Source organism: Prionailurus viverrinus, chromosome D4 (assembly GCF_022837055.1).
Source record: "Prionailurus viverrinus isolate Anna chromosome D4, UM_Priviv_1.0, whole genome shotgun sequence".
In the NCBI taxonomy this organism is placed as follows: Eukaryota; Metazoa; Chordata; class Mammalia; order Carnivora; family Felidae; genus Prionailurus; species Prionailurus viverrinus.
Window position 1 is genome coordinate 76,201,536 of NC_062573.1, and position 16,387 is coordinate 76,217,922.

General features: G+C 40.0%; 1 protein-coding gene across 6 annotated transcripts in view; it reads right to left on the minus strand.

The window, feature by feature from the left end:
• The window catches only part of TJP2 (tight junction protein 2), a 145,769-nt gene that overhangs the window by 15,148 nt on the left and 114,234 nt on the right, over positions 1–16,387 (minus strand). For 3 of the 6 annotated variants that reach the window (XM_047830288.1, XM_047830283.1, XM_047830287.1), the window contains 6 exons: positions 9,905–10,005; positions 8,473–8,685; positions 7,170–7,280; positions 5,473–5,802; positions 3,440–3,525; positions 1,551–2,537 (listed from right to left, as the gene is read on the minus strand). In XM_047830288.1, the coding sequence (XP_047686244.1) occupies positions 2,372–2,537; positions 3,440–3,525; positions 5,473–5,802; positions 7,170–7,280; positions 8,473–8,685; positions 9,905–10,005 (1,007 nt within the window). In that variant the 3' untranslated portion in view covers positions 1,551–2,371. Of the gene's footprint in view, positions 1–1,550; positions 2,538–3,439; positions 3,526–5,472; positions 5,803–7,169; positions 7,281–8,463; positions 8,686–9,904; positions 10,006–16,387 lie in introns of those variants that run through there. The other 3 variants (XM_047830284.1, XM_047830285.1, XM_047830289.1) reach the window with 3 other exon arrangements.

Sequence of the window (16,387 nt, forward strand, 5' to 3'; positions counted from 1 at the left end):
CAGAACTCCAAAGTCATCCTTGCAAGCAAGTGGCCATGGCTGTGGGACACAAGGTAAAACAACACAGAATAAAAAGAATGGGAGTAGGGGGTTGACTTCTAGAAGTTTCTCCACCTCCTTATGGACACTTTGAGTCAAGTCAGGTACCAGTCGTCTCGTGCCCCACACTGGCCTCTGGAAAGCAGAGGAGCCCAGTGTGTATAGTGAACACTACTCTCACTAATGGCTTTGTCTTTTCTATTCTGATATTCTCCTCTCTTCTTTCCTCATTTGCCTAGCACCCATTTCTTTTCTAAATCATAATCCACATGTGTTGTAGGCAGCCTTAAATCCTTCCCAGAACAAAGAGTGTTAATGAAAATGCAAAAGGGGTGGGGCAGGCTCTGTGGTCCATGGGGCATACTATGGGACATTATGGGGAACAGAGGTCCTGCTTGTCTGCATCAGTAATTGTACCACAAAAAAAAGTGCTAAAGCCAGATGGCAGCCCAGCTCCTGCTGAAATGCCTCCTCTCCCCTCCCTGGCTTTGTAAAAAAAGCTTGTTCGGGTAGATAAAAGGACACAAGCAAACTAAATCATCATATAACCAGTGTATCTTTTTCTGTCCGCAAAAGGTGACTTTATTGACAAAATACAGAGATTTGAGTCACTGTCTTCAGGATTGCTAAAAAATTCAAGGAACTGCACTAAATAGTTTATGAATTACAGCACCCAGACTGATAGAGACATAACCATGACGTATTTCTAATACAACTCCTTTTTTGAGTAAGCTGAATTTCTAACTCAAAGCTAAACATCTTTATGGCAATTCATATTGTAAAAGACTCTAATGGAATCAGGACTCTTCGCTTTTCCTGACTTCAGTGTACTTTTGGATTCATACAAGCCCCAATTCCTAGGCTGTCTTGTTTAAATTCTAAACATAATTCAGCCTTTAAAGAGTGAATGTGGGAGTATAAATTGATGCAACTCTCCTAGGAAGCAATTTGGCAACAAGTATTAAGGGCCTTAAAAATGGTCCTTATGCTTTTGCTCAGTAATTCCACTTCTGAGAAACTACCGGCAGAAAAGGATGAAAATGCGGATCATTGATATAAAGAAATGGATTACACACAGAGGTACATTTCATATAAAAGAGGCCAAAAACTGGAAACAAACTACCAGATAGCAGAATTGTCTAGTTATGAAGTCACAGGTTATGCTGTTCTGCAGTTACTAGCAATGATGTATACCTGAGTTTTAACTCCCTGAGAGAAAGGTTTGTGATAGAATGTTATACAGAAAAAGTAAAAAACAGAACTGCAAATACAGTATATTTATACATACTATAGCCATCACACACACAGACATCTGCAAGACATGTACTTGAAGGAAATGCACCAAAATTATCTGAAGGATGAGATTTTGGGTAGTTTTCATTTTCTTTTTCATATGGATCTTTATTTTCATGTTTAGCAGCGAATGTGATCTCATTTCATGATCACTAATTGAAATAAAAGTTGCCTTTAGAAACAAGAACTAGTGTAGAAATCTACCACAAAGCAAATTATTGGTTGCAATAGCCTCCTTTTTATTAAATTATAAAACTGTTGTCAATACACACATTTTTGGAAATGTGGTTTTTCCAATTACCTGCTTTCGTGGAGCACATGGTTTTAAACAAACAAAAAATTTCTATACCAGTATCTTGGTCTTCAAACTATTTAGCACTGGTAGCCAAACCACCAGGTATAGCTACTATATATACAGTCAGAATTTATGGAAAATATTACAAAGACAAATGCCTTGAAAAGATGACACAGTGCAGAGAAAACCATAGCTATTAAGCTGGTATGAAACTGTAGTCAGTGTTTTAGTCCATTATGGCTTTGCATAACGCTCCAAAGGAAGAAAATTTAAGACACTTCTCATCAAAGGCACTTAGAGATGTAATAAAATATTTCTTTGAGTTTGAGTCCAGAAATATTTTAATTCCTTTTTCACATTCCATCTCTCATTGAAACAGTCCTTGAAGGCAGCTATTAATGAGGGAAAATAGTTATCACTTCTTAATATACACGTTAAAAATACGCAAACAGAATTGATACAGATTTTGGTCCACTGAAGCAGTTAACAGTATCAGACTGTTATGTTTCTCTTAATTCTGAGCAAAAAGCCATAAACTCCCCAGACCCAGTTCCACAAACAGAGCCCTCAGTTCTTAATTTGCACTGTCTGTCCCCTGTACTCCCCATGAGGAGGAAATGGGACCTCAGGTCCCACATCTATCTCCACAGTGCACTTTGCCTGGAAAGAACCATCCCATGACTCAGGGGGAGCACTGCTCTGAGGTGGAGCAGCGGGGAGACAAAAGAGTCAATTCGCAGGCATCTATAATTCTGTGTCCCGATACCGGGAAGGCTGGCCGTAATAACCGCGCTTTGAGTGTTCTGACAGCTGCTGGCGATATTCTTCTTCCTCAACGTCACTGCCATAACTTCCCCTGGGGTCCTGGTAGAGTCTGGAAGGACCTTTCTGGGGTTCAGGTGGCCTAGAACTAACAAAGTGAGAGTGTTAAATGCGTCACAAAGCTCAGCCAGGGCCTCTGCCCGTTGAAGTGCGGCCATGAATCCAAGACAGATCACAAACTTGGAGTCGAATGCCGCACTGTGCTGTTTAACCAGGGTTACTTTGGGCCCCACTTCAGGTTAATGGTGGGGGAGTAGTTAAGGCTTATTGGGCAGTGAGTGAGGAAGCCAAAGTACCCTACCAAACCCCTTTTGTTGCCAGGGGCCACCTGGTTGGCTGTACCACTGTTCAAGTGTTAAAGAAGAAATTTGCCTCTAGTTTTCTATTGCTGTAAAACCAGACTCTAGTTTCCAGTCAGAATGGCCACGAGAAAATGCGACTTTTTTTTTCTATTCTCGGAAGCAGGAAATGATCCAGTATAAAGCCTCTACAGGAAGACACTGTCATAATTCCTAATGCTTATGTAGCATTTTAAATAGAAAGCATCTTACCAACACTGGTCAACTGATTGTCACCTTCCCTTCAGACCACAGTTCAGTATAAGTGGCCTGACTTTGCTATGTGATACAAAGGAGTTAAGGAGCTTGATTAAGAGCCAAAATATATTAGTGACAAAACAATTAGTGTTTAAGCCCCAGGAATTTTGCTCATGTGTTATCCTAATACAATTAACCTGCAGTGTGTCAAAGGGGACTACTTTGAAGTGTCAGTGATTACATTTTGTCGGTGTTAGTACACAAGCAAAATTTCTATGAAATTTTGATTGTATAATGTTTACAATTAAACTTGACTGAGTAAGTAAGGTAAATAGTTCACCAGGAAAAAAAAAAATCTCCTTGTTACATTGAAATGTGGGGAAGAATTCTTTCTTAGGAGTCCAAGTCCTAGACAAGCCCCCTTTTTAAACCTATACTGCTGAGCAGCCCTTACCTTGTATTCTGGGACAGGCCAGGGTCTGGCTTGTGTGTTTTAATTGGAACTGCATAGATATCAGGATGCTTCTGAGCAATTTCAATCTGTGGGAATTAAGGGGGAGAAAAAAGAACAAAAAAAGAAAGAATGAATGACTGCTGGGTGGCTTGCTGGATTTTTGCTGGTCCCATTTTCCAATCCCATTTTTAGTACAAAAGGAAAAACAGAAGCAACTCTCTAGTTTTTATGGTTGTATATGATGGCCTAATGTTTAAGTTCTGCCACATGCTACAACATGGATGAACCTTGAGGACATTTTCCTAAGTGAAATAAGCCAGTCACAAAAGGACAAATACTGTATGATTCCATTTATATGGGGTTCCTAAGTAGTTAAATTCATGAAGACAGAAAGTAGTATGGTGATTACCAGGGAGAGGAGGAGGGGTAACAGGGTGTTGATGTATAATGGGTACAAAGCTTCAGCTAGGGAAGATTCAAAAGTCCTGGAGATGGATGGTGGTGATGATTGCATAAAAATAATTGAAAAATGGGGCACCTGGGTGGCTTAGTTGGTTAAATGTCCAACTTTAGCTCAGTTCATGATCTTTTGGTTTTCTGAGTTCAAGCACAGGTTGGGCTCTGTGCTAACAGCTCAGAGACTGCTTCTGATTCTGTGTCTCCATCTCTCTCTGTCCCTCCCCCGCTCATGCGCACACGCTCTCTCTCTTTCTCTCTCAAAAATAAATAAAAAACATTAAAAAAATAGTTGAAATGGAAAAAAAAATGGGGTGCCTGGGTGGCTCAGTCGGTTAAGTATCCTACACTTGATTTTAGCTTGGGACACAATCTCATGGTTCATGAGATCGAGCCCTGCATTGGGCTCTACAGTGACAGTGCGGGGCCAGCTTGGGATTGTCTCTCTCTGCCCTTCCCCCACTTGAGCGCGCTCTCTCTCTCTCTCTCAAAATAAATAAACATAAAAAAGGGGGGGGGATAAGAAAAATGTTCAGAAGCACTACTGCTGTTGTGACAGACTTAAAAAAAACTCTCCCATATCCACTAGGCAGAATGTGCTTACCTAAATTCTTCTTCAACTTTTGAAAGGTTAGATGTGCATATGGCACAAAAATTCGAACAGTATCAAAAAGTACAATCCATGGGGCTTTCAATTTTAGCTTCTAAGGTTTCCTTGATTTCTATGGTAAATCTGGGAGCAAATTAAAATTCAGTTACTAAGGGGCACCTGGGTGGCTCAGTCGGTTAAGCGTCCAACTTCAGCTCAGGTCATAATCTCACAGTTCAGTTCATAATCTCACAGTTCAGCCACGTCAGGCTTTTTGCTGTCAGCGCAGAGCCTGGAGCCTGCTTCAGATCCTTTGTCTCCCTCTCTCTCTGCACTTCCCCCACTCACACTCTATCTCTCGCAAATCAATAAATATTTTTAAAAAATAAAATTCAGTTACTGAACAAATATAACAAATGTTTTAATGAAAAATAACTTCAGAGAGGCACTGATTGTCTTGTCCTACTTCCCCATTCCAGAACCTGATATAAAGTTCTGAAGTGTGAAAAGCATAATCTTATTCACCTGTATTAGGCTTTCTTGATTAGAAGAAAAAGGGCTACAGTGATAGCTGGCAGTCTGGAAATGACATACACACAGGAGGTGCCTGTGGTATCATGCATGTGAACATTCCTTTCATGTTGGTGGCAGTGGAAAAAGGACTCAAATCATTACATGAAATGAAACTGAACATTCTTGCTGTTGACATGCTAAGATGATCTAGGAGTTTAAAAATAATTACCCTTGTGGGGCACCTGGGTGGCTCAGGTGGTTAGGTGTCCAACTTCAGCTCAGGTCATGATCTCACAGTTCATGAGTTCAAGCCCCACTTCGGGCTCTCTGCTGATAGCTCAGAGCCTGGAGCCTGCTTCAGATTCTGTATGTGTGTGTGTGTCTCTCTCTCTGCCTCCCCCCACCCCCCCAATACTCTGTCTTTCTCTCAAAAGTAAATAAAACATTAAAAAAAAATTTTTTTTTTAATAATTACCCTTGCATTCTGTGCTTCTTGGAGCTCTTGCATTCTCTGTAATCTTGCCTTGTGATCCATCTTCTCAAATATTTTTACTTTGCCCAGGACAGACTTGGGAGTGCCATCTTGCTCCTCACTGCCCTCTCCTACCTCCTCACTCTCTGGAGGAGGGACAGGAGTGGAGGGCTTCAGTATAGACTTTCCTAAGGCAGGTTTTGCTGCAACAGGAGGAGGATAACCTTTGGTAGATGCCCCAGGAATTTCATTACCAGCAACAGCTGAGGGGTTTGACTTATATTCATGGGATCTGGAGAAGTCAAAGGATTCTTCTCTGTTCTGGGTTTTGGCCTGAAGAGAACAATGAACACATTTTTACCTTGGGTTTTCAGTTTACTTTCAAATCTGTATTAGTGATTTAATACACTCCCATTTCCTAATCAGTTTCCAGAGGTGGTCAACAAATACCATTCTGACAAGGAATCAAATACTACGGGACAAACAGCCACTGGGTGGACATCCTGAGCCCTACCTTGCTTCCTACAAAAGAGTATTTAGAACTCTAGGAAACCAAGAGGGTGTTGGGGAAGGGCTGGGAGGCCTGCAAGTGTAGAGGCAGAGCAAACCTACTTTTGTACTAGAGGAGATTAAGATCAGTGATCAGTATCTTGGAGAAGACCTCACAACAAGTCAAGGGGGTTCAGGATTGAAGAGTGGGATCCTGAGGGTGCATGCCCTAGTCCAGAGGGGAGGCCCATGTCCAGCCACGTAGGAGACTGGAGGTTGGAGTGGGAAAGGTAGCAAACAATGCTAATGGCCACTCCATCTTCACACTTCGATCCTAGGCCTGCTTGTACATTTTCAGTGATATATTTTATGAAGTCACTATTTCTGACAACTCACACAATCAGTGATTACTTTTTTCCTATCTAAAGTATTGAGTTAAATGGAGAAGTTTTATTGGGTTATACTAAAGGAAAAGCCTGTTTTTATAGATTTGATTCAGAAAGGGGTAAAAATATATGATATGTACTGTATGTTCTTACACTGATTCTGTTCTGAGAAATTATTTAATTTAAAAATAAATTAAGCTGAGGGGCACTAGGTGGCTCAGTCAGTTAAGCATCTAACTCTTGATCCAGTTCAGGTCTTAATCTCAGGGTTGTGAGTTCAAGCCCTGCATTGGGCTTTGTGCTGGGTGTGAAACCTACCTATAAATAAATAAATAAATTAATTAGTTAAGCTGCCCTCATAATGAGAGGCATAATAAACAGTGGTGGTGATTGTGTTCTTCAGCAAACTATCAATAGGGACTTTCTGGTTTATCTAAATTGTGGGCAGAAAACTAACTCAAAAAGAAAAACAGATTCTGAAACTGGTGCTTCTGGGCATTCACTATTTGTCAAACTTTTATTCTTGCTACAAGGAACTTTTTTTAATAAAAAATAAAATGAATGAATGCATGAATAAGTGAATAAGTAAATAAAATAACAACAGTCTTAAAACAGTATGTTCTCCTAAAACTACCTTTCCTTCTTTTTGCTCTTCCCTCATTTTGGGGTTCACCCACAAACCAAAAGACACATTTTAACAGGAAGTGTGAGTTGGAAACATAATTCAATGCCATCTTATGGTGTGTGCTCTTCCCTGGCTATGCAGGAAGCTGTCGGGGTATCTGCTTCTTCTTCCTCCCCAACGTGGGCTTCCCAGCCACATACCTTGGGTGGTTCTGGCTTGAATGCTGGGGGTGGGCTACTGTCCCTAAGTTGATCTCTGCTAGCAGCCCTCCTCATCTGAGCTCGTGGCTCTGGGCTGGGTTTCCTTATGCTCTACAAGACATAAAGGTTCATTCACAACAAGAACATCCCAGCAAAGAAGAGAAAACATTCATCTGCTTTGCTGGAGTTCTGCCAATTTGCAAAAGTTCAGAAGTTGAGGTTCATAACTTGCAATAAATTGAGACACTGACCCAATGCTTCTTTACTGAAAAGGCAGATACCAGCATATTCCCATTAGTAAATGCTTAAGATACTTTTTTTAAACTAGTTACATCCATTGGTGTAGTCTCTTCCTTTAAAATAATCCCCCACCCCCAAAGTCTTCCTAAAGTCTAAAATCTCTTTGGTCACTTATAGCTATTAATATTTTAACCATTAGCACATCTATAACTGCAGACATTCAGGAGTTAAATTATTCTTTATAACTTGTCCACTGGTATATACTAATTTTTTGGCCGTGGTAGGTTTTATCCCCCTTCAACATTTTTGTTTGTTTGTTTGTAATTTTATTTCATCAAAAATAAAATCATTTACCAAAATGAGCTAACTTGCTAAAGAGATGACAAGAATAACTATTCAAGTATATGGATAACCTCATCTACATTGACGTAATGTATCTGAGGTGCAACTACTAATTGATCCTTAGTGCCTGTTGACATGATTTCTAGGATCATAGAAGCTGTCTATTCACTGGCCAGTGGATGCACAGTACACATGATCAGCTACACATTTGACCATGAACTCAATTTAGAAATTGAAATACAAGAGAGAAGGAAACTGATGGGGAAACACTCAGGAGTTTTGGCAGGATTAGAAAGGTTAAAGGTAGGATGGGTAAGAAAAAGCAAGGATACCTAAAAGTACAGAGAGATCTAATCAAAGGTTACAAGTAAATACAGCAAAATTGTATTTATAAAAAAATAATGTTCCACTTGTAATTTGGACAGCTGGCACATAAAATTGTTCAGTGTATCCATCATGATTGAGAACATCAGTGTGATGAGTGCTGATCCCTCAACCTCTCCCAGCGCTAAGTTCCTGTCCGGCTTTCCCATGGAACACAAATGCTATCGTGCAGGCACTGACTTAGAATAAGAAACTCCCTAGAAGTCATCTGTTCCAACTCTTAGGAATACCTTCTACAGCACCCTGAATAAACAGTTGTCCAGAAGAATCCAAGTGAAACAGCAGAACCTCTTTTTCCTGCCCATGGCCTCACAGCCTGTGACCTGCCTCACCTCACCTCCTCATGCTGCACCGGCTCCGAGGAGCGGGTGATGGAAGACACCAGTGGCTCCTCAGCTGGCTCATCCAGCTCATTGTCAGTGTAGGCGCCTCCTTCGCCGTCGGTGTCTTCAAAGTCACTGATGAGGCGGCTGTCGCAACTCAGATAGTCCGCGCCCATGGCAGTTAAGTAGGACATGCGGTCTTCAGGGTCATCATCCATCCCTTCCATCTAGAGGAATTTGTTTCGGAGGGTCAGTGGGGTCGACATGGCTCCTGGGAGTGGGGACTCAAGAAAATTCCCAAGGGCACAGCCAAGTGACTGAAACCTGACATGTTCTAGAAAGGGAAGTCATCTTTATTTTCTTGAAATCACTTGGCTTTAGATTATTATGTTAATTTTTTGTGCAGGGACTCAAACTAGGAACCCTCCACCCTATCTAGCCTTACTACCATCCATCCTTTCTACCATTACTGAGCCGTGCTTCCTCAGATTGTTGTACTTTTCTTCCAGAATTTGGCTACTTTCCAGCTTTTTCTGCTAATACTTGTCTCCTAGTAATAAATGCACACTGCTCGGTGTTGCATATGTCTCCACTCATTCACTCGATTCTCAAATCCTTGAGGAAGGAAGCTATGTCCTGTTCAACCTGTTCTCACAAAAGAGGTTCTAGGGATCCTCAGCAGGCTCTAAACACTCAGAAGATGCTAGACACCGTGACTAAACATGCAGTTTCCTAAGGGCAAGACTAGCACTCAACAATCTAATTGGTTCCGCAACAAAATCATACCTCTGACGTCTCACAAACTGGTTCGATTCAGCTGGACTACAGAATACTAGCACCAAAGGCTCCTTAGAACCACAGGAAATTACATAATCTCTTTGCTTCCTCCCTGCAGTAGAACTGTGGGCAAACTACGTGCATAGATGAGAAGCTACCCAATTTTAGAAGCCTACACAAGCTTCCTAGCTCCCTCCTATCAACCTACTCAAATTCCTAGGACACATTCTCTGCCAATCTTCTTTCTAAGCAAATGACTCCAACTCAACTAGCTTTCCCTTTTTAAATTAATTTTTAACCATATTCTCCATGATTCTTACCCTCACCTTTCCCCCTCATGCTGAGTTTCCCGTGTACTTAGTAAGCTGTGGATGGAGCTCAGCACAAGATCTTGTAAGCTCTGATTAGTGTGCTTGGAATACAACACTAGTTACTACATTAAAAGTAAAAGGGAAGTGAATGTAGGGTCACATACATCACATTCTACTTTTCTTGGAAAAGTCCCTTCATTTTATTACGTTTTCAGAGAATTTATAGAATTTCAAATCTGATTAGCACAGATGTTGGAATCACTTCAAGTGGGCATAGTTTTACTACATTCACTACCCTCCTGAGAAAAGATTCAGAATGTGGACTCTCACCTCATAGCAGAATATCTATGCCACATACCTTTCCTTCAGACACCCAAACTGCTTCTCCTTGCTGATGCTGAATTGAGTCCTTCAAGCTGCCAAACCAGCTATCATTGGCTGAATTTAGGTTGATTGTAGCTACAGAAATGTAAACAAAAGGTTTGCATCTACTTCCATAGCAATGTTTATTAAAAATGCTATGTGACCTCATTTTATTCTTTTGTCATATACGAATTAAAACTCTTGACAAATCCAAGAGAAAATCTGCATATATTTGAACAATAAATCCCTTTAGTCAAATGTAATTAAAACCATTACCCGTCCACCTGTTGAGAGTTTATATTACAGATAGATGTTATAAAGCTAAAATTGAATTTCTTTCTTTTCAGAATGTCTGTTTTTCAGAAAGGCTACCTTTAGAAAGTATGTTTTTAATAATTACGTTTTTAGGAGCAAGGATAACACATCTAAGCCAAATATAAAAGTATCTTAAAGATCATTACATAGACATATATGTTATAAAGAAGAAAAACATATACCAATTTACTGTTGGATATCACCAATAAAAAACTGAAGGTAACATTTAATGCTATCAAAATGTATATCATTTTGATAGGCTTTAACATTTTAGAATACACCTACAGATTAACCAAAATCTATAGGTGTATATTCAAGGAATATACATTTTCTATTCAGAACAAAATATATCTCCTATAACAGTACTTACTACGGATAGACCAAGCACTTTTCCAAATACCTTACTCATTTTTTATCAAAACCTTGCAAGGTGGGTATAGCTATTGGCTCCATTTTACAGAAGAAAAATTGAGGCACAACAGTGAAAAGTAACTAGCTCAAGGCCTCACACCAAACAACTGAAAAAAACCTAGATACTCAGAAGTTTGCTTTTAGAGCGTATGGCCTTAGCCACTGCACAACACAGCCCATCTAAAAACAGATACGGGGCACCTGGGTGGCTCAGTCAGTTGAGTATCCAACTCTTGATTTTGACTCAGGTTATGATCTCATGGTTCAGGAGATCAAGCCCCATGTGGAGCTGTCAGCACAGAGCCTGCTTGTGAGTCACTCTCTCCCTCTCTGCCCCTCCCCCACTTGCACTTGTTCCCTCTTTCAAAATAAATAAATAAATAAACACTAAAAAAAATAAAAACAGGGTGCCTGGGTGGTTCAGTTGGTTAGGTGTCCGACTTCGGCTCAGGTCATGATTCAGCAGTTCATGAGTTCAAGCCCCACATCGGGCTCTGTGCTGACAGCTCAGAGCCTGGAGCCTGCTTCAGATTCTATGTCTCCCTCCCCTGCTCATTCTCTTTCTGTCTCTGTCTCTCTCAAAAATAAATGAACATTAAAAAAAAATTTTTAATAAAAACAGATATAAAATACCAATCAAGTAAAACATATGCATTTGTTCTCCAGCAGTATGTATTTATGAACCTAACAGGGATAAACTAGAGCAAAGTGCTCCAGAATAATAAATTGGGCCTAAAATGATCAGAGTGCAGGTATATTAGGATTTTTTTAAACTATGTCATAGCCTCTTATTAAAGGCTATGGCATTATGTGTAGCACCCCAAAGAAAATTGGGGCTTACTGGTAAAATTTGTTAGGCCCCGATCCATCTATCCTGAAGTCTGCGTACTTCTCTATATATAGCCAAAAAAAAACCCATTAAGCAATCTGTAAGCAACTGCGCTTCAAGTTTTCTTCCTAATAACCTATACCATTCTTTCATTTAAGAAGTTCTAACACTGACCTTGGAAAATCCTGAATGAGCTTATAATTTCCTTGGTCATCCATTGTGTATAGCATTAGAATAAACCGGTACATTGCACAACTCAAGCAAAATTAACTTGATTCCTTGAACTTTTGTATCCTTATCATGGTACTTTGGAAAGATTATTGTGTTCTTGGGTAAAATATGATGCCATAGTACTTGCATGTGGAAGTGAGATTACACACCCCAGAAGCAAAATGAGAGGTCTGCAGGAAATGTGTACATTAAACTGCTTTTTGAGCTTTATGTTGGAGTTGAGACGGATACAATCTGTATTTATCACAAGAAAAACCTAAAGTTAAAGGGTCTTTTGTGAAATGCAGAAAATATGTTCATGCCTCCTAATAAAATGAAAAAGTCATAATACCTCTCATTGAATTCACACTGAATCAAACAACTTCATAGTGGCTAATTTCCTAAGACCCACATAAAAGTAACACAGACTAAGTTGGTACCATCCAGTTCATGCACTTGACCCCCTTTTAACAGGTGGTTAAAACAGGATGTTGCCTTCTCTTGCAATCAAGTACCTTTAGTTTACTATTGGCTTTTGCTCATTAGGTTTTGCACATTCTTTTAGCATTATTATGTGCTATATTATTTTAGTTAATTCCTGTTGTTCCCAATCTCTGGACGAGGCCTGTATCTACTTGAATAGGCTTAATATATCTCTCAAACTCCAAACAGTGCAATATTGGAAGAATGTGCATTCAGTCTCTGTCTTAGCTGGGAGTCCTGGGATTTTGAGAGCATCTGTTCCCAGCCCTGGCACGAGTATGGTCATTATTCTCTCCCCAGCCAAGGAGATTGCTGGGAAGTGCCAACTGCAGCAGCAAAAGGTGGCATGTAAGGCTGGGCAGGTAGGGAGAAATTGGGAATGACTGCTAAAGGATATTGGGCTTCTTTTTGGAGTGACAAAAACATTCTAAAATTGGTTATGGTGATGGCTGTACAGTTCTGAATATACTAAAAACCACTGAATTGTACACTTTAAATGGGTGAATTGTAGGGTACATAAATTAAATTCCAATAAACTTATTCATGTGGCAGAGACCCCCTCTAAACGAGCAACCGTCAACCAAGGTGTCCAGCCAGAGAGTACAGCATCTTCCATCTGCTTCCTGTGGTTTCCAGGCTCTACCTTCCCTCTGGAAACCAAGAACTGGCTTGGCTACCGTAGTTTGGGTTCCTTCACCTGGTACAGGATTCACTTTTCCCCTCAAGCCTTTGCAAACACTGTATAATGACATGAACTTTTTTTTTAAACATGGAATATTGAAAGATAATAAAATAGGTATAAAGTAATATCACTAACAATAATCAGTAGCCTTTGTTCAGTACTTCCAAAGTCCCAGGACTGAACTGTACAAATTTCATATTACTGAAACCTGGGGAAGCTGATAAAAGTGTTAGATTATCGTGTGGTATGTTTTTTAAAAAAATCCCATGACTTCACAGAAATGGTGGCCCTGTTTGGGTCTCAGTTCACAGTTCCATTTCATTGGTCTTCAAACCATGAACAGAGTGCTTCAGGAATTTCAAGAAAACATGCTATTCAAACTTCATGTTTGAAAAATCATTTTTGTGACAAGTACACAGAAATGCATTCTAGAATAGAAATTTTTAAATGGGAAAAAAGGGCAGCCTAACATTTTAACTTATACTGAAAATTAACTTGCTTCGGGGCAAATCTCAAAATAAATCTTTCCTTGTCATCCCCACTTAACTGAGGAATACCGTGAGTTTGCAAGGGGAGTCATTTTAATAGTGTCATAATTAAATACTCATCTGTGGGAAATGGGACTTTCTTGTTACAATGCAACAGGGAAAAGAAGGATATTGACTGTGGGGAGTCTACCTGCAACATAACCCTGGATTTTTGAATTAGGGTGTTCAGAACAGTTCGATTATTCTTACTTACACATTCAAAAAATGCCATAAATTAAAAATCATTAAAAAAAACCCTTTGATTCTGGCCATCGTGCACACAATCAGGCCACAACCTGGTCAGGCTGACAGAGACACGGGGTATAGAAAGCATTTAGTGAGACCATCCATGCGGCTTTCAAGACTCAAACTTGGAAGTCTGGAAGAATACTGTAAGAGGCCATTTGGTAGAAAACTGGGGCTTGTTGGTAAAAGTCATTCAGCACCCTGTTCCATCTGTCCTGAAGACTGCAGAATTCCATGTTAGAGAGGTTGGCAACTCGTGGCCACTTCAAAGTTCTAAATGAAACTGGAGGCTTAGTATCTTCATTTCTGTTCCAGCCTCTGACTTTAGTTATCCTAAACCTTCAAACTCTTAATGAGCTTTAGGCAAGAAATAGTTTGGTACCCCAAAGGCAGATCTAAGTTACAAATATCAATGCCCTGCCCGTTTGCTAGGCCTTATGCTGACCTTCGGCACACAGAGTAATGTACAGTCCCTGCCTTCAAGAATCGCATCATCCATTAGTAGAGCCGAATAAGGAACTGTTAAACCTTTCTACACACATGAGGTCCTACGGATCCTCAGACACAGCCAGCTAGTGTGATTATGCCTGTGCTCCAAAGAGCAAACGATACCCACTCACAGCCAGATAAAGAGAGGGCCCTAGAGTCACTGGCTACTTTCTTCTACCATGCCCCTCCCTTTGTCCAGCCTCCTGCAGCCTGGTTCTTCCTCCACAACCCATGAGTTCCCTCCCTGATGTCTCATATCCTCACATGAACTCCAAATTCAACTCTAAGGCAAGCCCCTAGCTATTCAATGGACTGAAGCAAAGGCGGGGGTGGGGATGAAGTGGGGGTAGGTTTAATATCACTCATAATGATATAGCTCTTGGTTAAATGGACTAATTATCTGTTAAACAGAGGAATTACGCTATATGACCCCTTTCAGCATTAAAAATACATCTGTGCTGTAACATACAGAATATTGGACACACAGAGACATCAGTTTCTTCTGGACCCCACCATTCAATGTGTGACCCTGTAAAAGTCACCTGGCTTTTCTTACAGTCCAATAAACACATGAAAAGCTATACCAATGTTAGCTACTGCTATAATAAAAATAGTGATAATAATTATTAATTACATTATTACTATTAGTAGCAGTAGTAAAAACAAGAGGAAAGATGAGTATGAATGTATCAAAAGCCCAAGCTCTTAAGACTCTACATTAAAAAAAAAAACCCAGTTTATGGAGCACCTGGGTAGCTCAGTCGGTTAAGTGTCCCAAATTCAGCTCAGGTAGTGATCTCACAGTTCGTGAGTTCGAGCCCCACATCAGGCTCTCTGCTATCAGTGCAGCGCCCACTTCAGATCCTCTGTATCCCTCTCTTTCTGCCCCTTCCCCACTTAGGTACTCTCTCTCTCTCTAAAATAAACATTAAAGGGGCGCCTGGGTGGCGCAGTCGGTTAAGCGTCCGACTTCAGCCAGGTCACGATCTCGCGGTCCGGGAGTTCGAGCCCCGCGTCGGGCTCTGGGCTGATGGCTCAGAGCCTGGAGCCTGTTTCCGATTCTGTGTCTCCCTCTCTCTCTGCCCCTCCCCCGTTCATGCTCTGTCTCTCTCTGTCCCAAAAATAAATAAACATTGAAAAAAAAAATTAAAATGAACATTAAAAAAAATTTATGATAGACCACTCTCCTGTGCATTTGGCTAAATTACCTCTCAGTTACAGCATTTCACCATAGTGATAAATAGCACATATCTTTAACAAGAAAAGCCAGTGAAAATAAAACAAGAGTCTTAATGTGGACGTACATCTATCTACCCCCCCTTCCCCAGTGTCAGATATGCTAAAAATGACAAGTAGATGGTGAGCAGCACTGAACTCAAAAGAGCTATCATCACTACGTGAAGGATGTTCTATCCACAACAGTCTCCTCACGTTGTTCCCACAAAACTGCATGACCAAAAACTTCATACAATCCTTTTAAACCCTGAATTATACTGCATTCACAGAACTAGTCATGTATGTAGGTATGGCGTATATTCAGTTACTAAAACATGCTATGTTCTTAGATTATTTTTTAAGGAACAGTAGCAGTGGGTCTTCATTTCAGGAACTTAATATTCTGTGATATAAAATTTTAAACATATACAAAGTAGATAGAACATGAACTTCCATGTCTACATTACCCACCTTCAACAACTATCAACTCTTGTTAATATCCCCACCCACTCTCCTCACCAAAGATCATTTAAGCAAATGCTAGGCATGATATTAGGTCATCCATAAATATATATGAGGGTCATCCATGAATACTTTATTTAGTATACATTCCTACAAGATAAAAACTCTTTATTTTTAAACATAATCACAGTATCATTTATCCTAAAAATGGAAGTAATAGAATATCATCCAGTACCCAGAGTGTTCAAGTTTCTATTTTGGGGACCTTTTTAAATAATGAAACCAAGTTCCTACCACTCCATTAGTGCACACATGCATGGTAAGTAGAGAACGATACAAGCTATATAGAGATGGGGGTGTTTAGTGGTGCACTGGGCTCAATCACTAGCCTACAGTCCCACACAAAAATTTGAACCTCATCATAATGACCAATTTTTGCAATGTCATAGATCTTTATGATCATTTTTAGTCAAAATTAAATATACACACTCAATGCGTCTCATAAACTCATTTTATAGGATTAACTTCTTTTCAAGGAGTCATGAATAGGATTTCAGATTATTCTTCTTTTTTCATATTATTTTCTTGGTTCTTCCATTCTTCAATTCT